The sequence below is a fragment of the Urocampus carinirostris genome, chromosome 16 (genome assembly GCF_059441175.1).
Source record: "Urocampus carinirostris isolate Australia breed hairy pipefish chromosome 16, RoL_Ucar_1.0, whole genome shotgun sequence".
In the NCBI taxonomy this organism is placed as follows: domain Eukaryota; kingdom Metazoa; phylum Chordata; class Actinopteri; order Syngnathiformes; family Syngnathidae; genus Urocampus; species Urocampus carinirostris.
Genome location: NC_142364.1, coordinates 19,671,665 through 19,692,474, shown reverse-complemented (window position 1 = coordinate 19,692,474; position 20,810 = coordinate 19,671,665). Strand labels below are relative to the sequence as shown.

General features: G+C 39.3%; 1 protein-coding gene across 2 annotated transcripts in view; it reads right to left on the bottom strand.

Moving 5' to 3' along the window:
• Positions 1-953: 953 nt before the first annotated feature.
• antxr1b (ANTXR cell adhesion molecule 1b) overlaps positions 954-20,810 on the bottom strand; it is a 31,717-nt gene continuing 11,860 nt past the window's right edge. For both annotated transcript variants that reach the window (XM_088355792.1, XM_088355791.1), the window contains exons 11-18: positions 19,075-19,144; positions 18,874-18,952; positions 17,454-17,549; positions 16,875-16,919; positions 16,578-16,670; positions 11,621-11,785; positions 10,110-10,190; positions 954-5,440 (exon numbers count right to left, since the gene is read on the bottom strand). In XM_088355792.1, coding sequence (XP_088211918.1) covers positions 5,120-5,440; positions 10,110-10,190; positions 11,621-11,785; positions 16,578-16,670; positions 16,875-16,919; positions 17,454-17,549; positions 18,874-18,952; positions 19,075-19,144 — 950 coding nt within the window. In that variant the 3' untranslated portion in view covers positions 954-5,119. The remainder of the gene's footprint in view (positions 5,441-10,109; positions 10,191-11,620; positions 11,786-16,577; positions 16,671-16,874; positions 16,920-17,453; positions 17,550-18,873; positions 18,953-19,074; positions 19,145-20,810) is intronic.

Below are 20,810 nucleotides of genomic sequence, written 5' to 3'. Positions count from 1 at the left end.
GGCAACTGTCTTACAAATACCGTCTTCTTGGAATTCCTGAATTGAACACAAATGTTTTGGGTTTTTTTTTGGGTCCTAAGGACCGCTGCTGATTTTTGAAAAAAGGTTCAGAACGTAAACCCTGCAAACATTTCACTTTCTTTTGCAAAGAAAACAAACATAAAAACAAAAACGTCCATCAACGTGTTTGCGACAGACGGGAGGGAGCAAGTAGCTTCAGAGAAGATTTTTTTTCTGAAGGCATTTATCAAATCACAGACGCAGCCACACAAAATTCCACCTCGTGGTTTTTCCAGAAGGATAAACCGCAAAAATCTTCTGACGTCAAAGAATTTCGTTTTTGTTGTCAAAGATATATGTTCCGCCTTTAAGTCATCAGATTTATTAAAATGCAATATTTTTGTTCTATTTCACACCTTTTATTAGTTTCTACAAAAAGAGGAACATGTGTCGAACTCATAGCTTGCGGGCCTAATGCGGCCCATCACATTATTTAATGACAGCTTAATGTTCGAGCGTCTAAAAATAATCGGGTCATAATAGTGCTTTACCAAAACTACATTTCCCACAATGCCTGTTCACTACGTTATCTGCAAAATGGCGCCACTCCACGCCAGTATTTCCACATCGATGCCAATAAGTGGAATTGAGAACTAAATGATCCTTGTCCAAGAAAGATATTGTTATACAGCGATACCTCTATATACAAGATTAATTTGTTTCCAGATTGTGCTTGTATCTAGAATTGCTCCTTTCTTGAGGGAATTTTTAAGTGAAAACCAACTAGTTTGTTCCCGGCCTCCCAATAGCATCCAAGGTAACCCTAGATACAAGTGAAGAAAATAAGTAATTGAACACCCTGCCATTTTGCTATTTCTCCCACTTACAAATCATATTCACTGTAAATCCTTTCCCACTGTGAGAGAGATAAACTAAAAAGAAAAATCCAGAAATCACAATGCATGATTTTTAATGATGTATTTTTGTGATAGTATTTGAACACCTGAGAACATGAATGTTAATATTTGGTACAGTAGCCTTTGTTTGCTATTACAGAAGTCAAATGTTTCCTGTCGTCTTTCACTGGGTTTGCACACTTTGCAGGAGGGATCTTGGCCCACTCCTCCACACAGATCCTCTCGGGATCAGTCAGGATGCTGGGCTGACGCTGAGAAACACGGAGTTTGAGCTCCATCCAAAGATTTTCGATTGGGTTTAGGTCTGGAGACTGGCTGGGCCATGCTAGAACCTTGATCTGCTTCCTTAGTATCCAGTCTTTAGTTTTCCTGGCTGTGTGCTTCGGGTCGTTGTGGTGTTGGAAGACCCAGCCATGACCCATCTTCAATGCTTTGGAAGGAGGTTGTTCCCCCAAATTGCACAATACACGGCCCAAGTTGTCCAGATTGCAATAATCTGTGGTCTGTGCAGCCCTTTGAGACTCCTTATGATTAAGGGCATCACAAATAAACATGACTTAACTTGACTTAATTAAAAGGTACAGTGTCCCGTATAGACGGACAATCCCGGCTACTCCATTATCCTTTAAATTGACCAAATCTGGAGTGAATAGTTTGGATTACTGCACTGCTAATTTTGAAATTGCAGATCTTAAATGACACATTTTCTTCACAAACTTTAAAAACAGGATTTGAAAATGACAAAAAAAAACAATGACCTAGCACATTCTAGTCTTGGTATGTCTAAACTGTTAAGAGGGCCATCATTTATGTGTTTGAAGAAATCGCTCATCCTGAAAGACATTGTTTCTTCATTACACAGCAACGTGAAACAAGATAATTTATGTACAAAGCAAGAACAAAAGAATCAAAAGTAAAAGTATATTGTTTTTTTTTCCAAAACTCATTGCACACAACCCCTTGAAATCTAAACAAAAATCACTTTTCTTTTGTCCTCTAAAAAACAATGAGAGAAGCGTTCATGTGAAAAACACGTATCTCCACACTTTTCTTTTCAGAAGGTTAAAATAAGATGTTATTTTGCCCCGCAAAATGTACAATATTTATGAGATATTAGTTGTTTTTTAAGGCAGTGCATAGCCTACATTTTATATTGACAGATTTAGAAAAATAACGACAGTATTGCCTCAATTTTCGTCATTTAACTGTTACATAACCACCAGTTTGCATAAAGTAGGAACCAGGTACTCTAGCAAGGTACACACAGTTTCCCTCATCTAGAATATTTTTATGCTGCAAAGTACTGTGGGACTTGCACTTTAAAGTTGTCATGTGTATTGATTGTTTCCCCCTTTTTATTTTCTGCCCCCATGGCAAAAATGGTACGGTCCATATATAGTGCATGCAACAGTTGTATCCATCCACATGTATTGTAAGTCTATGCTTCCGAAAAGTCACGTCCGGCCCTTTTTTGGTGCGAGAGCAAACAAGCGCGGTACTTTGTAGATTTTGGTGAATGATATAAATTATATCATTCTTTAATTAATGTTAAATGCGGAAATAACCGGCATGTATAAGGGATATTTGTCACTAGACATGTCAACTATTCATTCCAATTGCCCATCAAAAAGAAGGCAGTCATTTGATTGGTTTGAGCGTTCAGTACTATGCAAAAATCTGCAGAATTGATTCCTAGAAAAAACCTGTGAGACACTGAGGACTAGAGCTAAAATCGTGTCTAAAAAAAAAAAATCCAACATGATCCAGACGCGTGGGTCTTAAAGCCCGACCCAGCCCGAGCCCCAACAATTAACATGATTTGCAGAACCGAACCCAAAGCAAACCCACAATTTCATACTTAATTCACGAGGACTTGGGAGGAGAATTGATGTATTACAAAAGATTAAAGCCTGTCTTTTGTAACTAAGACTAAGACTGTATAAGCATTTACATTAGGGGTCTCAAAAATGCCGCCTGAGGGACCAGTTGCAGCCTGTGGAACAATATTGTGAGGCCCTTGCCTTAAAATGTAAGTTTTATGAAAAAGTGCGATATGGAAGCTTCTTCCAGAAGGAAGTTTTAAGGATAATGGCTGCACCTCGCAAATACCTTTTGGTGGGCTTCTGCCTTTTAAACAACTACAGATGCTCCCCTACTTTCGACCATTCGACTGACGAAAAACTGTAGATACGAACATTTTTTCGGGATGTCGAAAATTATCCTGACATTGCTGTAAGTTACATTTTGTATTGTGCACTTTTTTCCAAGAACAGGAGAGTACTGTAGTGCTTCTTTACGCCGTTACCGGCATGTGGCGCTGTGAGAGCTCACCCAGCATCCACCCCGAAGAAAAAATCCGGCTTCTTCTTCCTGTGTGTAAACGCACTGTCCTGTATCCCCAGCACGCTAAGAACTTTCGACATTTTTATTGTTTAATATTTCGTGCATCCATTCAATATGGTTGGTGTAAAGTGGAAAGAAGAGGCAAGCCGTTTCTTTTTAAAATGAAAGTGGAATAAGAAAGCTTGATGCTGTTGAGAAAATGGTTGGATCGCTTTTTTTCGGCCACTTTTTACCACGGAGGAGGAAGTCGCCTATCTATTGAAGCCCATCTTCCAAAAGTCAGTTAAACTCAACTTTATTTATCTTTATATAGCATATTATTTTATGAAATGTTTATTTTTTTAGTACAAAACAATACAGGTTACTTATACAAGCCTCAAAAATACTTGTACAAACCTTAAACATACAAAATATAGCACTGAAGCAACTAACGAATGATCGTCCGGAACCTATCTTGTGCGTAAGTAGGGCAGCATCTGTATGCTAAACAAAACGTGTTTTGTCTGCTTGACCACGGTTATAAAAAACAAGTAGGCTGTATTAGCTCTGTCATATATCACAAAACCTATGTTATGATGAAAGGTTTTGCAAGAAGCCAAAACAGTTAATGTTCAGAAAATTAAAGGCAAAAGATTAAAATCTGAATAATAGTAAATCAATTTTTCAATTCATATTAGGTCTTTTGATTGATTGATTTTCTTAATAATCCTATTCATCCATCATTCGAACTGTTTTTCCTCTCAAGGGTCGCTAACTCCAGGCAGTGGGCAGGGGACATCCTCAACTGGTTGCTAGTCGCAGGGCACACAGAGATATACAACCGTTCACATGCTTATTCGTCCCAACAATTTTGAGTCACCAATTAACCTGACATGAATGTTGGTAGGAAACCAGAGTGCCCGGAGGACACCCACGCGAGCACAGGAAGAACATGCAAACTCCACACAGGAAGGCTGCTAACCTATGACCTCAGAACCGCGGCCTGGATGCACTTAAAACTCAGCCGCTGAATCGCCCCTGCTTACCTCTGACTATGTTTTATTTTGTGTATGTTTTCTGAAAGAAATTTGAGAACATTGACTTTTTTTTAATCAGGGCTTTTAGCGAGGAAAACCTAATGTGGCACAACCTCACTGAGATACAAGCTCTGGTGGCCCCAATGAAAATCAAGTTTGAGACCCCTGATTTACATCTTATATTTCTGTGTCTGCAAAGGTTACATTAACTGACAATTTTCATCACTAACAGATTTTTTAAAGAGTTAATTTCCCTCTTCCAGGTTAACGGTGGTCGGCACCATCATTTTGGTGCATTATTGCCCCTTTTAAGAGTTGATGGAAACATTTTAAGGCCGTCTGTTGTTTTGAAGGGGTTGAAATTTGGGCCATAAACAACAGCAGCAGCAAATCCCTAAGAATTTAGTGCGGCCCTTAGAGAGAGAGAAAGAGATGGAGGAAGACAAAAAAGAACAATGACAGGTGGACAATAGACCGATACAGGAAGGAGTTATTTGAATTGACATTGCACGAGTTTAGTATAGTACGTGTAAGGTTGAGGCGACTTACGACGGCCTCGTGGCCAAAACTGCTCGAGGCCTTGAAAAGCCTTAGCGCATTGTGATGTTAGTAAAAAAAAAAAAAATCAGAAAGAGAGAATCCCAGCCCGACCTGAACGTAATGATTGACATTTAAGGCCCGAAACGACCCAAAATTTGGGGCAAGACGGGTTTAGATTAAGGCTTAAGATCTGAGACAACTTTAAATAACTGTTCAATAAACACAGATAATGACCAATGAAAAACATTGTTGTTTTCAGATGACGGCGAGAATATTCAGGTTTCTTTTAGACTCACAAGTGCGTCAGTAGTCCTCCTGGCTGGGGCGTGGCGGTGGGCGGGATGGGGGTGGGGCTCTACCAAGCGTTAAGGAGGCAATGTGTAGAGACGGCTCTGAGACGGGGGGAAGAGTTCTGCAGGGAGGGGGCGTGTAGGAGGGCGGCGGAGGCGATTGGGGCAGGGGGGGCAGCGTGGCAATGGGAGAGGGAGGCAAATCCGAAACGTCGACCGAGGGGCGTCGTTGCGGGTTGTAAGGCAGGGTATAGATGTGCGAGGAAGGATTTTTGTAGATGGGGTAGCGAGGAGCGGGGGAGGATTGTCTTCTTGTGAAGTTGATACACTTGCCCTTAAATCATAATAGAGAAATCATTTTCAAAGATTTTCAAGTCAAGTCATGTTTATCTGTAGAGCCCTTTATCACAATGAGTCTCAAAGGGCTGCACAGACTATTGCAGACTACAGACTATTATGACACCATCCCCTGATCTAAAGCTAACACAGTGTAGCACCTATGCTTTTAGGCAGAGGGAAGAAAAACAACTGGACTAGTTCTAGGTTTGATCGGTGGTAAAATGATCAGAGGAAAAACCAGAGTCAAAAATTAATTTGAACATTTTGAGGAACAATGGACAAGTTGTTGGCACCCTTATCTGTTCCACGGACCGGTAAATGTCTGACTATAGTCCACGGCCTGGCACAAAAATAAGATTAGAAATGACCATTAGCGATCTATATGAAACTGTAAAAAAGGCTTTAGATTTTATCTCATCATCTTACTATTTTCATCCGCAGTATCCAACTATATTGCCCTTTTTAAGTTGCAGGTGATTGGTCATTCATTGTACGACGTTTTGGCTGAACTCATTCCCACAATGCTCCATAAAGCCCAGCGCACACCTTGCACTGGCGATCGGCATTTTTGCTCTTGGTGTCAGGCGTGCGGGCGAACCATTTGGGACAAAACGGCACGTCACCAATGGAGTATCAAACATTTGAACATTTTGGTGCTCGGTTGCCAGACGACGGAGGAAAACGGCAACTTGACACATCTAAATACAAAGCAGTGCCCTTTAATTCTCAAGGAACGATGACATGCAAATGCCGCGGCAACCACCAATGACCACAGCACTGGCGCTGTCAAACATAGGGCTCACATTTTAGGTGACCCTTGCAAAATACATCGTTTAACATAAATTATAGTGAAAGCACTCTCTGGTCTGGTTTAGTGTTGGATGAGAAATGATAAATTTGTTAATCTTGGTTTACGAAGACTGTTATTTCTATTTCAGTTTAATTTTGGTTGATAAACCTATTGGTTGCAACATTTACTTGTATGCACACGGATAAGATTTTGTTTTCGTGTCAGAATGTAACACAATAACACATTTCAAATTTCATTGACAATTCAAATAAAATACAAAAAGGTTCATTCAATAAGTGATAAAAATACCACTTTACTCCAGTTTAGGGAATCCCTAATCCATATAAGCATATGCTAGTTCTCAAAGTTCAGCAATCCACAATCAAAACGAAATCATTAATCCAATTCCTACTGCAACATTGATGTAGAGCTCTATGATGAATCCCATCCATGTTGGATTCCTGGTCTGGGTAGTTCTCTGCTCGGATCACTAGGACTCCCAATCGTCCAAGGAATCAAGGGAAAAAAACCTGGCCAAAACTCATCTAGTTTGGGATTTTGTCTTTTGCGAATCCCACATAACATGTAGCCAAAATGAAGCTTTTTGGTTTTTTTTAAAGGAGAGTTTTCCAAGCTATGCCTACAATTGCTAGTATAATCGCAGGTTAGCCGTGAACAATGACAAAAGACGCGGTAACGGCTCTCGCTATGATGTCTCTGATGGGTTGTTTTTTTTTCACAAAACTTTATTGAAACAGGAACTAACTCGTTGTACGCTGATTACATTTTTTACTTTCATTCAATAGTTTAGTGATATGATCAGATATTTACTTCAATGTGTTTCTCGTCGAATTTTCACATTTCTTTCAAACGTCCAAGGATCCCTTTATTTATTTGTAACTGTTTTTTTAACAGGGGTTACAACTCGTGACCAGAAAATGAACAACGGCTGCTCGATTGCTTCCACGCATGCCAGCAGCTCGGAAAGTCACTTCGAATGCATTTTGTGAGTGAGTGAGTGTTACGGAATAAGCCAAGTCCGCCACGCTGACGCTGAGTTAATGAATTCTGCAGCAGACAAAAGGTCTCCTGGTGGAAATGGTTTTGTTTTTGTTCCTATAGCCTGGTTATATAACTTACTTTGTCTTAATTAGCTGTCGGCCGATTAATGGTAAAAAGCTGTCCGAGTCACAGTTTCTCGTTGAATGTTTGTATTTTCAAATCAAATTTCCTATAAGGGAAAAAAATTTGGTACGAAATTATCGGTACTCTCTGCTGTCCATGTGTTTTTAAAATAACACATTAATATACCTTGACTACAGTTTATAGGGAAATTGAGGTGCAATAGGATCCAGCAATGGCTGCACTTTATTCCCATTCCCTCCTTTATGAAATTTCATTTAAATGTAAAAAAAAAGGGTATTGGATTCTCTTGAGGGTGGGGATTGGGCATGCTCTTTCTTTCCTTTTTTGTTATTCAATGGGGATGTTGTCAGTTTTGTGTGTTTGTATTGTTTACTGAATATTTTTTTTTGTGGGTGTGAGGGGGGGAGACTTTTGTCAAGTTTTTCCTGTTTTCCATTTTCTGTTGGTTTTATGGAACAATTGATTTGAATGTTTTTTGAGAATATTTTTTCCAGATGTTTCGTTTGACATCTGTTAACCAATATTTGTTTTCTTTTTACAAATACCGTATTTTCCGCACTATAAGGCACACCTAAAAGCCTTTCATTTTTTCAAAAGCTGACCATGCATCTTATAATACGGTGCGCCTTATGTATGGATCAATATTGAGTCGCAAAGTCTCGCAACTAAGGTAAGCAGCCGCCAACTACATTTTCCCCCATAGAAGAAGTAGTCCGCGGTGCATGCGTGAATATATATACCGGCGTTTCATTTCCTAACCAATGTGTCAATCATCATTAGAATCGGTCACTATTGACTAAAGTTATTCGGAGGTAAAGAAGGCGGGTCCTTTTTATCATTTACAGGCTCGCATAGGCTAAAGCGGGGCAAAAGAAAGCCTGGAATTGGCCGAAAAAGATGTGAATCACAAGTTAGGTTGGTCTATAGCCTTGAGAAAACGTTCTTTACTATTACTAATTATCGGGCAAAACAGACAGCTAGCAACAAGCAACGTCCATCGACGCAGAGATGCTTCTCGGCGGATTTTTTCTTTTATTTGTCGGTATTATTGTGCTTTTGGAGCGTAAATATTTTACACGGTTGGATTTATTACACTCACGAATGTAAGAGGACCACGGTTGCGTATTATTATTGAACGTGATGGTTGCAAGACGACTTTGGTGAGCTACCCCGGCTTTATATTCTCCCCAGTATCTTGTTTCAGACTGATTTTGATGTTTCTGTGATGAGTATATTTTTAAATTCAGTTCAATTCAAAGTGTTTACTGTCATATGCACAGTAAAGAACCTCGTTTCCATCCACAACGAAATTCGTACTTCGCTGTCGACACAGTTACCAGTGGAAAAAAAATAGAAACTAAGAAATGGTTGGCATTTCTTGAATCCCAACAGTTTAACCTTCCTAATAATATGTGGAATGACATATTTGAGTGATTGGTGACATCGTACAGACACGTGTCTGTACGTTTCTGAGACACGTATTTGCTTCTTTGCGAGCCGTCTGGATGTTAAGGGGTTAATACATTTGACTGAACTATCTGACTGTTGACATTCCCACTGTAGCCCCGAATAAGAGCTTGCTCTGTTCACTTAAGAGCTTGCTCTGTTCACTCCAAGCATCGGCCCGGTATTGCAGTTCCTTCTGGGAACGGTGCATTCGCAATGATCGCAGCAAGGCTTTAAGACTAGGACCTTAGCTTGGCCTTTTGGCTGAGAGTAAGAGACTCCTAGGCTTTGTAGCGTATTATGAACTGACCGATAACGGATAATGGATAATGAATAAAGAAGACAGAACAATAACCCTTAAAAACATCCTCCCCCCCCCCCCTTATGTATGGAAAATGTAGGACAAGAAATATTTTTGGGGGGTGCACCTTATACTGCAGAAAATACGGTTTGTTGCAATTTGCGATTTGTCAATTTTGGGCAATATTTTTCCAGTTTTTTTTTTTTGGTTTATCATCTGTTTTCAATTTTTGTTTTTGTTTTATGGATTACTATTATTTTTATGAACTACTTTTTGATGATTTTGGTTCTCACTTTTCTGTTTTTGTTTGGTCTGTTTTCTCAGATTCCTGCAAATAATTATTTTCTCTCTAACATAGTTTACTCTTCCATTTTTTTCCCCACGTTTTCCATATTTATTTTCTGCCTTTCATATTATGATAAATAAGGCCCGACTTCGGATCCAAACTATCCTCAGAGAAAAGAAGATACACTACTGCACCAACAACTTACCAGTATTTCGGAAATATTTTAGTATTCACGCTGTATTTTGTAAATAAAATGACTTGGGTTCAGATCCATTTTAATGTTGTAATCTATTCTAATCCAGATCTTTTTTTTTGTGTGTGCCGCCACTTAAAATGATAAAATCGAGTGAAATTCAACCCCTCAACCCTCGTAGCATCATTTTTTTAATGTAAAAGTCTAACAAAATCAACCTTAATAAGTAATGACATTTATAATGGAACTGTAGTCTGAGGAAGTTAAATTATAGGTCCAAGTGCCCTATTTCGATTTCATGTTGTTACAAGGCCCTCCAAAATCTGGAAGGAATTAATCAACCTTAAACAAGCACCTCCCAAAAACGTTTTATAATTGCCTTTAGAACCGTAAAGCATGCCGGTAATACTTAACTACTCAAGTCGTCTCAATAGCAGTTCGAACTGAAGTTTGGTGCCAATTTCTCACTATTATGTCATGATGTCATATGTGTCGGCCTCACCTTGTCTCCGGGATGAGGCCGCATGATCGACACTCTGTCATATCCTCTTCTCAGGAAAACCCACAGAGCATCCAGTTTGCCCTGTCCAAAGACCACAAACACTTCACTCAACTGACAGTGTCACTCGCTGACTTCAAAACAATCCTTTCGATCAAATTCACTCCGTTTGCTACTGTTATGACGTGAATTTCTGACTGCCATCTGCTCTACTTATATACCGGTATATGTTTTTCAATTCCAGACGTTCCGCATGGCAAATTCTGACTGTCGGAGACAAAAACAGCCCAAATATTATTTTTGTTAGCTCTAATGACACCTGCTGAAAAAGATTCCATAAGTCAGCAGTGTGCTCAGTTCACGTCTGCTTCGTATTATGGCCGACTGATAAGTAAGGACGTGGAATTTAACCGTTTCCTAGCAAATCAATTAAACGGTGTCCTGGCCCTTTTCAGTTTTGTATAATAATATCGCAGCAGGCCCTTTTCTGCATATCAATTTACACCAGAGGGTGTCAAACATGCGCCCTCAGGCCGGATAAGGCCCACCCAGGGTTTTAATCAGGCCTGTGGAACTACGCTGGGAGGAAGCGCAAGAGAAAAATGAGTTGCGGTTTTAAATATGACTCCTGGATGTTACCACAGCAAGGCGCCAATCAAAACACAACTGTAGCTGGATTCCATTTTTTTTTCTCTCTCTCTCTCTCTCTTTCTCTCTTTCTCTCTTTCTCTCTTTCTCTCTCTCTCTCTCTCTCTCTCTCTATTTTTTCCTGTTTCTTTCGCTCTCACATGCTTTCTCACTCTTTCCTTTTCTCTCTTTCCATTTTCTCTTTCTCCTTTTTTTTCTCTCTTTCCATTTTCTCTTTCTCTCTCCTTTTTTTCTCTCTTACTCTTTTGTTCTCTTACTTTCTCTCTCTCTTTCCATTTCTCTCTTTTTTCCTTTTCTTTTCATTCTCTTGTGTCTCCCTCTCGTTTTTTCTTTATCTTTCTCACTCGCTTTCTCCCCCTCTTTCTCTGTTTCTTTCTTTCTCTCTCCCTTTCTCTTTCTCTTTTTTGCACTCCCTCTCTTCATTTTATTTCTCTCTCATTTTCTATCTCTCACTTTCTCCTCTTCTTTCCTTCTTTTCTTTCTATATCTTCTTTCTTTCCCTATTTTTTTCTTTCTTATTTTGTTTTTTATTTTGTTTCTTTTTCTTTATTTCTTTGTCTTTCTCTCTCTGTTCCTCTTTCTTTTTTTACCGCTCATTCTCTATCTTTCTCTTTATACTTTCTATTTCTTACTATCTATTTCTTTCTTCCTATTTTCTCTCTCTCTCTCTCTCTCTCTCTCTTCCTCTCTCTCTTTCTTTCTCTATTCATCTTTCTTTCTCTCCCTTTCAGTCTCTCTATCTCTCTCTGAAAGAAACAATGGTGCAAAATCCACCCATTTCCTTTTTATCTCTGAAGGCAACCATTTTGTCACTTGCTGTCCACTGACGATGACATCACAGTTGTGTAAAGTGTATTTGAAAGCACCTTAATTGGAGAATACCACTTTCGAGAGTGGGCTGTTCTTTTAACGCGATAGCATGGCCGCAAAGGAACAGGCTCGGGTTCTTCTTCGGGCATCACCACCCGAGCGTTCTTGGCTTTTTCCAGCTTTGCTCCCTCCTCGGTGGAGCCTTTGTCACCCCAGCGAACCTAAGATAGAAAAAAAGAAGACTCTGTGGGTTCAACACGTTTCGGAGCTGTAACTTCCTATGGTAAGTCCCGTTTAATGGTTTTCACTTATAATTAGGATTGGAACCATATCCTATTTCAAATCTGTTTTCTGATTTTGTGATTTTTAATCATGCTACACTTTTTGGTGTATCTTGATGCATACTTCAATTCCTGAAGTTTAAAGTACACAACAACTCTAACTCAGGAGTTATCTAAATATTTTCAGTTAATGGCTGTCTTCAGAAAAACAGAAAATTGCAACGGCCAATTTGGTGTACTTTGACTTAATTTAACTGTCTAAAATCAATTAATCATAGCATAATAATTGTGTTTCCCTTCTTTTCTTATTTACACATTCAAAACCAAAGGAAAAACAAAATAGGAAATTAAAAGAGTAGTCTGATTTTTCAATCAAAATCTTCCTCAGAATCTTTATTCAACAGAAAGTATAGACCTATTTATCGCTTGTAAAATTGAATTATTGTTATTATAATTAATGTTATAATGATTACAACTTGTATATTCTTCTTTTTCCTCGTCTTGTGTCATCTTATCAGGTATGGGGGCCGACCCCTGGTATGATGGGGTTGGCTCCCATACACAGTCGTACGACGGTGCACAGTAAATGATGCGACAATAGTTCTACCCAACCAATATGTTGTAACAACTACCGTTAGGAGTCATTAGGTGACCGAACTCCCCCATTTCCAACCCCTAATGCAGAGCGCTCAGCAGTGGGGGTAAATGGTTCCAGTGTTGTGAGTTTAAGTATGTCCCTCTAAAGCAGGGGTCGGGAACCTATGGCTCGCGAGCCATATATGGCTCTTTCTATGAGTACCTGTGGCTCGGAGACAAATTTGATTGCATGCTAATTTTCTCCATCTCGTCCAAAACGCAAGCTACTAATCCTGTTCAGGTACACACAAAGCCACACTAAAGCTGATTTCGAAGAAGTGCTTGGCAGAATATATAGGGCACATTTTTCACTACAATTTACAGTCAAGGTGTCACACGAAAAAAAAAAAAAAAAACTCATTCTGGCTGTACATCGCTAAAGAATCCGTTATATAAAACCTCACTATATTATCTGTCTTCAGTGTTCAGATACCTTATGATGAATCCACAGAACACACTGTAAATACGCCAAAACACCGGAAGAGAATTTAAAGTTTTTTGATTGGGTGAGTGGGAGGGATGGGTGGAGCTATGCAAAAAGTGCAAGCACTCCCTCCCATCTCTCGCCCTACGCCGTCTGCACCATAGATAAGCACATCAGGCTCCCTTTTTGCAGAATGTTGTGACGTTTTTACAAAATAACTGCTTACATCTGGTTTTGAAACCAATATGTATGAAAAAAAGGGTCAAAGTGAGTTTAACCGATCTTGAGTAATTGCAAGAAAGACACAAGTTTAAATTGGTATGTTTGTTGATTTGGGGACACGGGCTCTGGCATTATTCTCTTTTCATAATTTTTATCAAATCATCAAAAATAAATGTGCTGAAGACTAAGTTTTTGTCTGGGGCGCGTGTTTAGCATTATAGTAAATTTGTCTCATAATATATGTCTCTTTCCCAAAATAAAATTAATATATTTTGCTTTTATGGCTCTTTGAGTCAAAAAGGTTCCCGACCCCTGCTCTAAAGGCTCTAACCAACGACCTCCTTATGTCAGGAGGGGGCCCTAAACCAAGGCCACCGAGTCATAGTTTGGACACCAGAGGTCTTTCCATATTCAGTAATGGTTCATTTTCCATGATTTCAGCATAGATCTAAAAATCAGACTAAAATTGGTGACGTATAATTACCAGGATATTTTTGATTGTTTTATATTAGTCTCTTCCTTGGGTTTATTTTAAACACATTGGAAAATAGATTGCATTCAGAATGTAATAATGGGGATCAAATAAATATTGTAAAAAAATCTACAAAGGATCTAGCTCATTCGGTGATGTCAAAGTAACCTTGAAAGTCCATTACGCAAAAGTAGTCCTAAACCGCTGCTGCTGACGAGTCATGAAAGTGTCATTCTAAAGAAGAATCTTTCAAACAAAAGACGTGCATAGTTTCCATCGCTCTGTTTGCGAGCTTACGGGAGAGCTTACTCGCTTTTGCTGCTATCTCCTTGATTTTGGTCATGCACGACAGATGTGAAACGTGAACCTTTATTATCCCCGGCCCATGTTCATTCGTGTGTTTCAAGCACATGGCAATGAAGCTTTACTCTATGTTGTTGTAGAGCACAGCGGACCTTTGTTTGGAAATGTGTTTCATCAGCAAAGAGGAAGTAAATGCTGACAGATGCTTTGCCAATGACACAATATAAGAATGTTTGTTCATTGGTCACATTAAATCAGGGGTCTCCAGCGTGGTGCCTCCCCCAAGGACAGCTCAAGTGCCCGCAATTATGTTCTAAAAAGAGCTTACTAGTGCTGGTCATTGTGATTTTCTTGTAAAAAATAGTTGTAGACTGAGTCTATTTAACCTTATTTCCAATAATTACATTTGTTCGCCTGGAGAGGGATGGGCGCCACCAGGCTGTACTTGCCCTAGACACACCACAGAAAATTGTGCTCTATGACCCTGGTGGTTAAGGGATCCAACCAACCAATAACATATCAAATAGCTCATTTTCCTTTTTATGGTAGTTTTATCTTATATGTTTGAATCTCTTTTAAAAGCTTTTGCGTAGTATGAGGCGTCCACAGTCGGCCATGTCTTCTTGTGAAAATCGTCCTCATCATCCTACCATAAGGGAACATTTACATGATGTCCATGTTTATACAATTAATGTGCAGCCTTACATTAGGGCATTGTGATTTGGATGTTAATTTTCCGTTACTCTTTGAATGGGTTCTTCTATAATGTTTTTTCCTTAAGAACTAGAGCTTGGCTAGCAATGTTTGACTATTTTTATTTTGTCTGATACTCATTATTTCATGAAAAAATAGTTTCCCCACAGTATCAGTATTGTCACATTGTTGTTAATGATAAGATTCTACTCATCTCTGCAGTTCGGGACAATGCTTTACATCGAAAACAACAGCGACCAGATAATGAAGGTGCTGTATTTGAGTCAGATCAGGAACCTTCTCCTGTAAACCCCTACCCAAAAAACGGCCTTGAGAGTGATGTGCTCTGCCAGGCTGTACTTGCTAAAGAAACACCACTGTAACTGGTAACCTGACGACCCTGAAGGGATCCGTAAACCGTGAATAACATAGGAACAACAAAGTAATAATAAGTTGTTATTTAAGAAAGGCATGTCAACCTGGGTGCCATTTGCGCTAGTTAGTAACAAAATGTAGTTCTCAGCTTCAAAAAGGGTTGGAGACCCCTGCATTAAATTACAAATTGTTATCTTGGGCACTAGTGGGTGTGAATAGCATAGGAGAGCTATCAGAGAAATCCAGGGCATGTAACATATCAATATTTTGGAACCAATGTGCTCTTGATGAGCTCAGATTTCCCAAGACAGGCGATCTCCATGCTTTTGGCCTAAAAAAAAGTGATGTAAAGAGTGACCTATGACCCCTATGGAGGAATTGTGATGTTGATATCAATTTTTTGTGTACATTGCGACAAAAAAATATTAGAAGATTATTTTTTGCTAACTTACTTTATTATTGTTCTTCTTTTACTTGAATAAGTTCAATATAATCAATGTATTTGCTCATGTAAAACATTATTAGTTTTGTAAATTTTTTAATACATTATCCGACAAACAAAAATGTTAAAATAAATTGTAACAAAATCTAGCGAACAGAGAATATTTTATATTAAATATGATTACTTAAGGGCGGCGCAGTGGTTAGCGCGTGTGCGGCACAGTTCTAAGGTCTTGGGAACCTCCTGTGTGGGTTCAAATCCAGCTACCGGACTTCCTGTGCGGAGTTTGTATGTTCTCCCCGTGCTTGCGTGGGTTTCCTCCGGGCACTCCGGTTTCCTCCCACATTCCAAAAACATGCATGTCAGGTGAATTGGCCGGTCCAAATTGTCCCTAGGTGTGAATGAGCGAGTGACCTGTCTGTCCCTGTGTGCCTTGTGATTGGCTGGCAACCAGTTCAGGGTGTCCCCTGCCCACTGCCCGATGATTGCTGAGATGGGCTCCAGCACCCCCGCGACCCTACTGAGGATAAGCGGTGCAGCTAATGAGATGAGATGATTACTTAATTCATTTTAATGATATTGCCTTAACTAAACCTGTTCAGTGTACAAAAAGTTAGCTTGTAAATTTTGGTGGTTACACGTTTTACTTCCCAAATGAGTTATAAAGTTGAATAGTTAAAATAATGAAAAAAAAAAAATCCCCAACTCAAAAATTGTTTTGCCATTCAGGCATATTTGCCTGGAAAAATTTTTGTTTAAGGGTCGTCTAAAAATTGATTTATCCAATTGTATTTGAAATCATAGCCTTAACTATGCTGTTAGGTGAGTAGTTTGCACGTCTGCGGCACAGTTCTGAGGTCATGGGTTCAAATCCAGCTACCCGCCTCCCTGTGCGGAGTTTGCATGTCCCCATGCCCTTGTGGGTTTCCTCTCGCATGGCAGGGTAATGGGTGATTCCAAATTGTCGTCAGGTATGAATGAGCGAGTAAGATGATTGTCTCTGTGTTCCCTGTGACTCGCTGGCAACCAGTTCAGGGTGTCCCCTGCCCATAGCTTGAATGGGCTCCAGCGCCCCTACGACCCTACTGAGGTTAAGCAGTGCAGATAATAGATGGATATTCGGAAAGTATCAAGGCTTTGCTTTCCAGATGGCCATCTCTCATACCTCCATCCTTTTAATGCCACCAACTCCTCTCCCGCCGTAGTATGAGGCGTCCACAGTCGGCCATTTCTTCTTGTGAAAATCATCCTCGTCGTCCTACCATAAGGGAACATTTACATGACGTCCATGTTTATACAGTTAATGCGCAGCCTTGCATTAGGGCAATTTAAAAAGCAGTCATGCAATGATTCAAAATTGTCTAGTTGGATAGCAGAACAAAACAAAGCAGAACATAAAGGAGTGCCCTTAACAGCAGAAAATGTGAATAAAGTGTTTCGTACATATTTTGAAATCACTTACAGAAAAGTCTTCGTCTATCGAAGGTGGGGGTGGCTCGTGAATGACCTGTGTGTAAAAAAAGTTGATGAAATTCTTCAGTTACTTTCTTAAGTCCACAACATGCAAAAAATATTTAGTGAAAAATAACCCACTTATGGTTAAAAATCCAGATCCACTAGTTGGGTTGATTTGTTTCAAAAAGGCATCTTCATTCTGTCTAAAATAAATGGGAAAACGGGCCAATTTGCCTGAAACAACCATTGATAATTTAGTTTGTTTCAAAGTATCCACACACTGGCCGATCTGAAATCGGTTAGTTTTGTTAAAAACAATTCAGAAATGAGGTAATACGGTATTCATCCAACTGTCATTTTACTGCACGTCAGGTTGTACTTAACATTGCTAAAACCTGAGTCATTTTGTTTATACTGTAAAACGACCCATTTGTTTTTGGTCTTTTTGAACAAAACCACCCAGAAAGTCCGTTCACTTTGATCTAAGATAGGTATGAAACCCAACAAACCCAATTGGGTTTATTTTTCATCCAAATGTTTTGGTATACGATTTTCTAAATATCAAATTGAGTGACAATAATCTTACCACAGTGCAGCATAGAGGCCAGAACCACCATAGCAGTAGTAGGATGAGCAGGAGCAGCAGGACGAGGAGAGCGATGGCCACAAAAGTACCATCGGACTAGCCAGGAAAAAACAGGAATTGAATCATGCAATGTATCAATCATATTTTACAATAACAACATTATGTTATTTTGTTGAAATAAGTCTAATGAGGGCAAGATAAAAGGAAGGATATATTGAAGGAAAGTAGGACAGATGAAAGAACCAGAAGGAAGGAAGGAAGGAGGGAAGGTAAGTTGGATGCATTTATCAAGTTTTTTTCAATTGTTTTGTTTGTCTTATTAAAAAGGGAGTAAGGAAGGCAGGAATGAAAGACTGAAGGAAGGAGGGATGGACCGAAGTAAGGAAGGAATAAGGGATGATAGGCAGAAGGGTGTAAAGATGGTATAAAAATGTAAATAAAATAGAAAGATAAAAAAAAGATGGAAATACAATTTTGGAACACAGCTTTACAAAAATGTAATAAAAGTATTATGATTTCTATTTGATTTTATTTTTTTAACAAAAGTTACTGTTAAAATCTTCCAAATAGTGAGTATGATTTGTATGTTAAGCATTAACATCCATCTATCCATCCATTATCTGCACTGCTTACCCTCAGTAGGGTTGCAGGGTTAATGGAGCCCATCCCAGTTATCTTCGGGCAGTCGGCAGGGGACACCTTGAACTGGTGTCCAGCCAGTCGCAGGGCACACAGACAGACAATTCGCTCGCTCATACACACAATTTGGACCGGCCAATTGACCTGACATGCATGTTTTTGGAATGTGGGAAGAAACCAGAGTGCCAGGAGGAAACCCACGCAAGCATGGGGAGAACATGCAAACTCCCCACAGAAAGGTTTGATAAGCATTAACAGTATCTGCCAAATAAAAATAGTTTTAATGTAATTCAGTCGCTCAGTAAAGCAACTGACCTGATTTCCCAAGATAATTTTGGCAAACCCTGCAGCTGGACACTTAAAACTGGAGAATTCTAATGTTTGCTCCAAGTCATGTGCATATTTGATAGCAGGAATAAAGAATTGGACTTTGTGTCTGCACTTGATGATGAAAATATGTGCTGATCGGAATTGGCACTCACGTTGACAGCTAAGCTAGCTTGAGCCAGAAAAACAACTTTCCTTCGGACACTTATTTTTAGAGGAGCAAATATGCTTACCATTGGATAAGTTGCAAGACACATCTAAAAATCTGGCCATTAAACTGATTTAAAATCGCATTTTGCAATATTTTTCAAGGTCAAAGTTGATGAAAAGCAGCAACACAAAGCAGATAAAAGGTGTAGTATGCGTGACAGATGTTGTTCATTTCCGGGGTTTTTTTGTATGGAATTTTACGATCCACAGGCTTAAGTTTGCTTTCCGTCCTCCACATACTCACGCAAGTGACAGCGGTTATCGTGACGGAGCTTGATATGAAACTTAGACCGTTGTTCATGCTGACATGGAGCGTAGCTGACCTGCAGAGAAAAGTAAGATGACTAAAGTTTTTCTGCAATTTTCAGGTGGGATGACGAGAGCTCTTGTAGATGCTGACATACAGTATCGTGTCTTTATATTGGAATGTTTACAATGTACTTACGTTCCTTCTTCTTCTAAAACAGGAGCTGGGCACAGCAGGTAGGTGTCTCTCACCACCAAAGGTCTTTTCACTGGATCATTTTAAGCACAATTTGTCTTGAATTAATACAGCACGAGCACAATCATGTTAAGAGGTCCTGTGATTGAATCACAACCAAGATGTTTTGCATGTTGTTTGTGTCCCTTTTTTTCTGTTTAGATTTTTTAATTTTATGTAAGTCCGTGGAAACAAACCTCTAGTGAACTAAGGTTTTACGTAACCTTTTTTGTTAAGCTTCAAAATGGAACCAAGTGGTAATGTCTTGCAATTATTGAGGCACTCTTATTCTTAACTGTTGATAACTCTGAATTCCCAGGTGGCACCAGAAACTCCCCTACTGCAAAATTAAGGTTATTTTGGCATCAGAGCGGATTTAAATTATAATGAATTATCCAAAACGTCATCAGCGTCTTTAATTTCCTTGATTAATAAAATGATAACTTAACCAGATGACTAAACAGACTTACACAACGAAGGAATTTTGAAAAAATACAACAATCTTAAACCAGGATGGTGCCTTTATTTACAATAAGGACAGCCAGGAAAGCTAGATTTAATTTTAAAATCAAGCGTATACGCTCTGATACAATACACAATAGAGGTCCGCTGATGATCCGCACTGATATTTGTGAATTTGACCGATCGGGAGCCGGCCTTTTTATTCATTTGACTGGCCAATTAAATATATTCTAAACTGGGTTCGAGGAGCACGAGAGAATTTTGCTTTGAAGTAGAGATAAGATCTAAAGCTTTAGAAACTTTTTTTCTGCTTTTCGGCTAGATTTAGAATTATTTGCAGCTCTTAATCTGCAGAATAGGGTTTTCTTTTCTGTGCCATTTTGTTCAGTTTCACTATCCATCGCTGCACGTCGCCAAAATGCGGACTTCGGTGCCAAACCGTTCATTAGGCTCTGCACTAGCAGTGCACACCTGATTTGAGGGACTCGGCCCCAAGTAAACCCCGAGCGGCATAGTTCAGCCGAATCGCACAGTTCTGCGCTGAAGTACGCAGGTCCGAAGTAAAGCTTTGTGTTTACTTTGGTGACAAATTAAAGCTTCAGGTTTATTTCAGGCTCGTTTATCAAATTACGTTAATCCGTCAGGTTTGGATGGGTTCGGGTTTATGTATCCGCGACTCGGGTCGGGTCACGCTGAATTTTTTAGGCCCGATCTTACCTCTACTTTGAAGCCTTGCCATTCTCTCAAATTCTCCTCCTCTTCCCTCCTATTTTCCTTCCCCTCATGCACACTACACCCACCCCGCGCCTTCTGATTGAAGAAGCGTTCAATGGCTGAGCCCCTCAAACAAAAGTTTTCCGGACTACACATGCTGAAGACCGAAATCAACCTGCTGATAATATTGTGATTTTACAAAGTCCGTGCCTTGCAATAAGTATCCGAGTGTTTAAGAGACACATTAGCACTTATCAAAACATTTGTTTGTCAATGAAGCATGCTTGTTTGTGATTGAAAGTTAGCATATAAAGCATGCTAAAGTAGAAGGCTGAGTGATGAGCTTTTAACATTAGTTTGTCAATTTCGTTTTTAAACAGGAGTGCCCACACTTTTCAATATGCCAGATCCTTTTAAATATCTATGCACTTTTTATTTCAAGTTAATCTAAGTCATGTTGGTTGTGTTGACATTTTTTTCTTTTTTTTTCTTGATAAAAAAAATAAATAAATAGGGAACTGTTT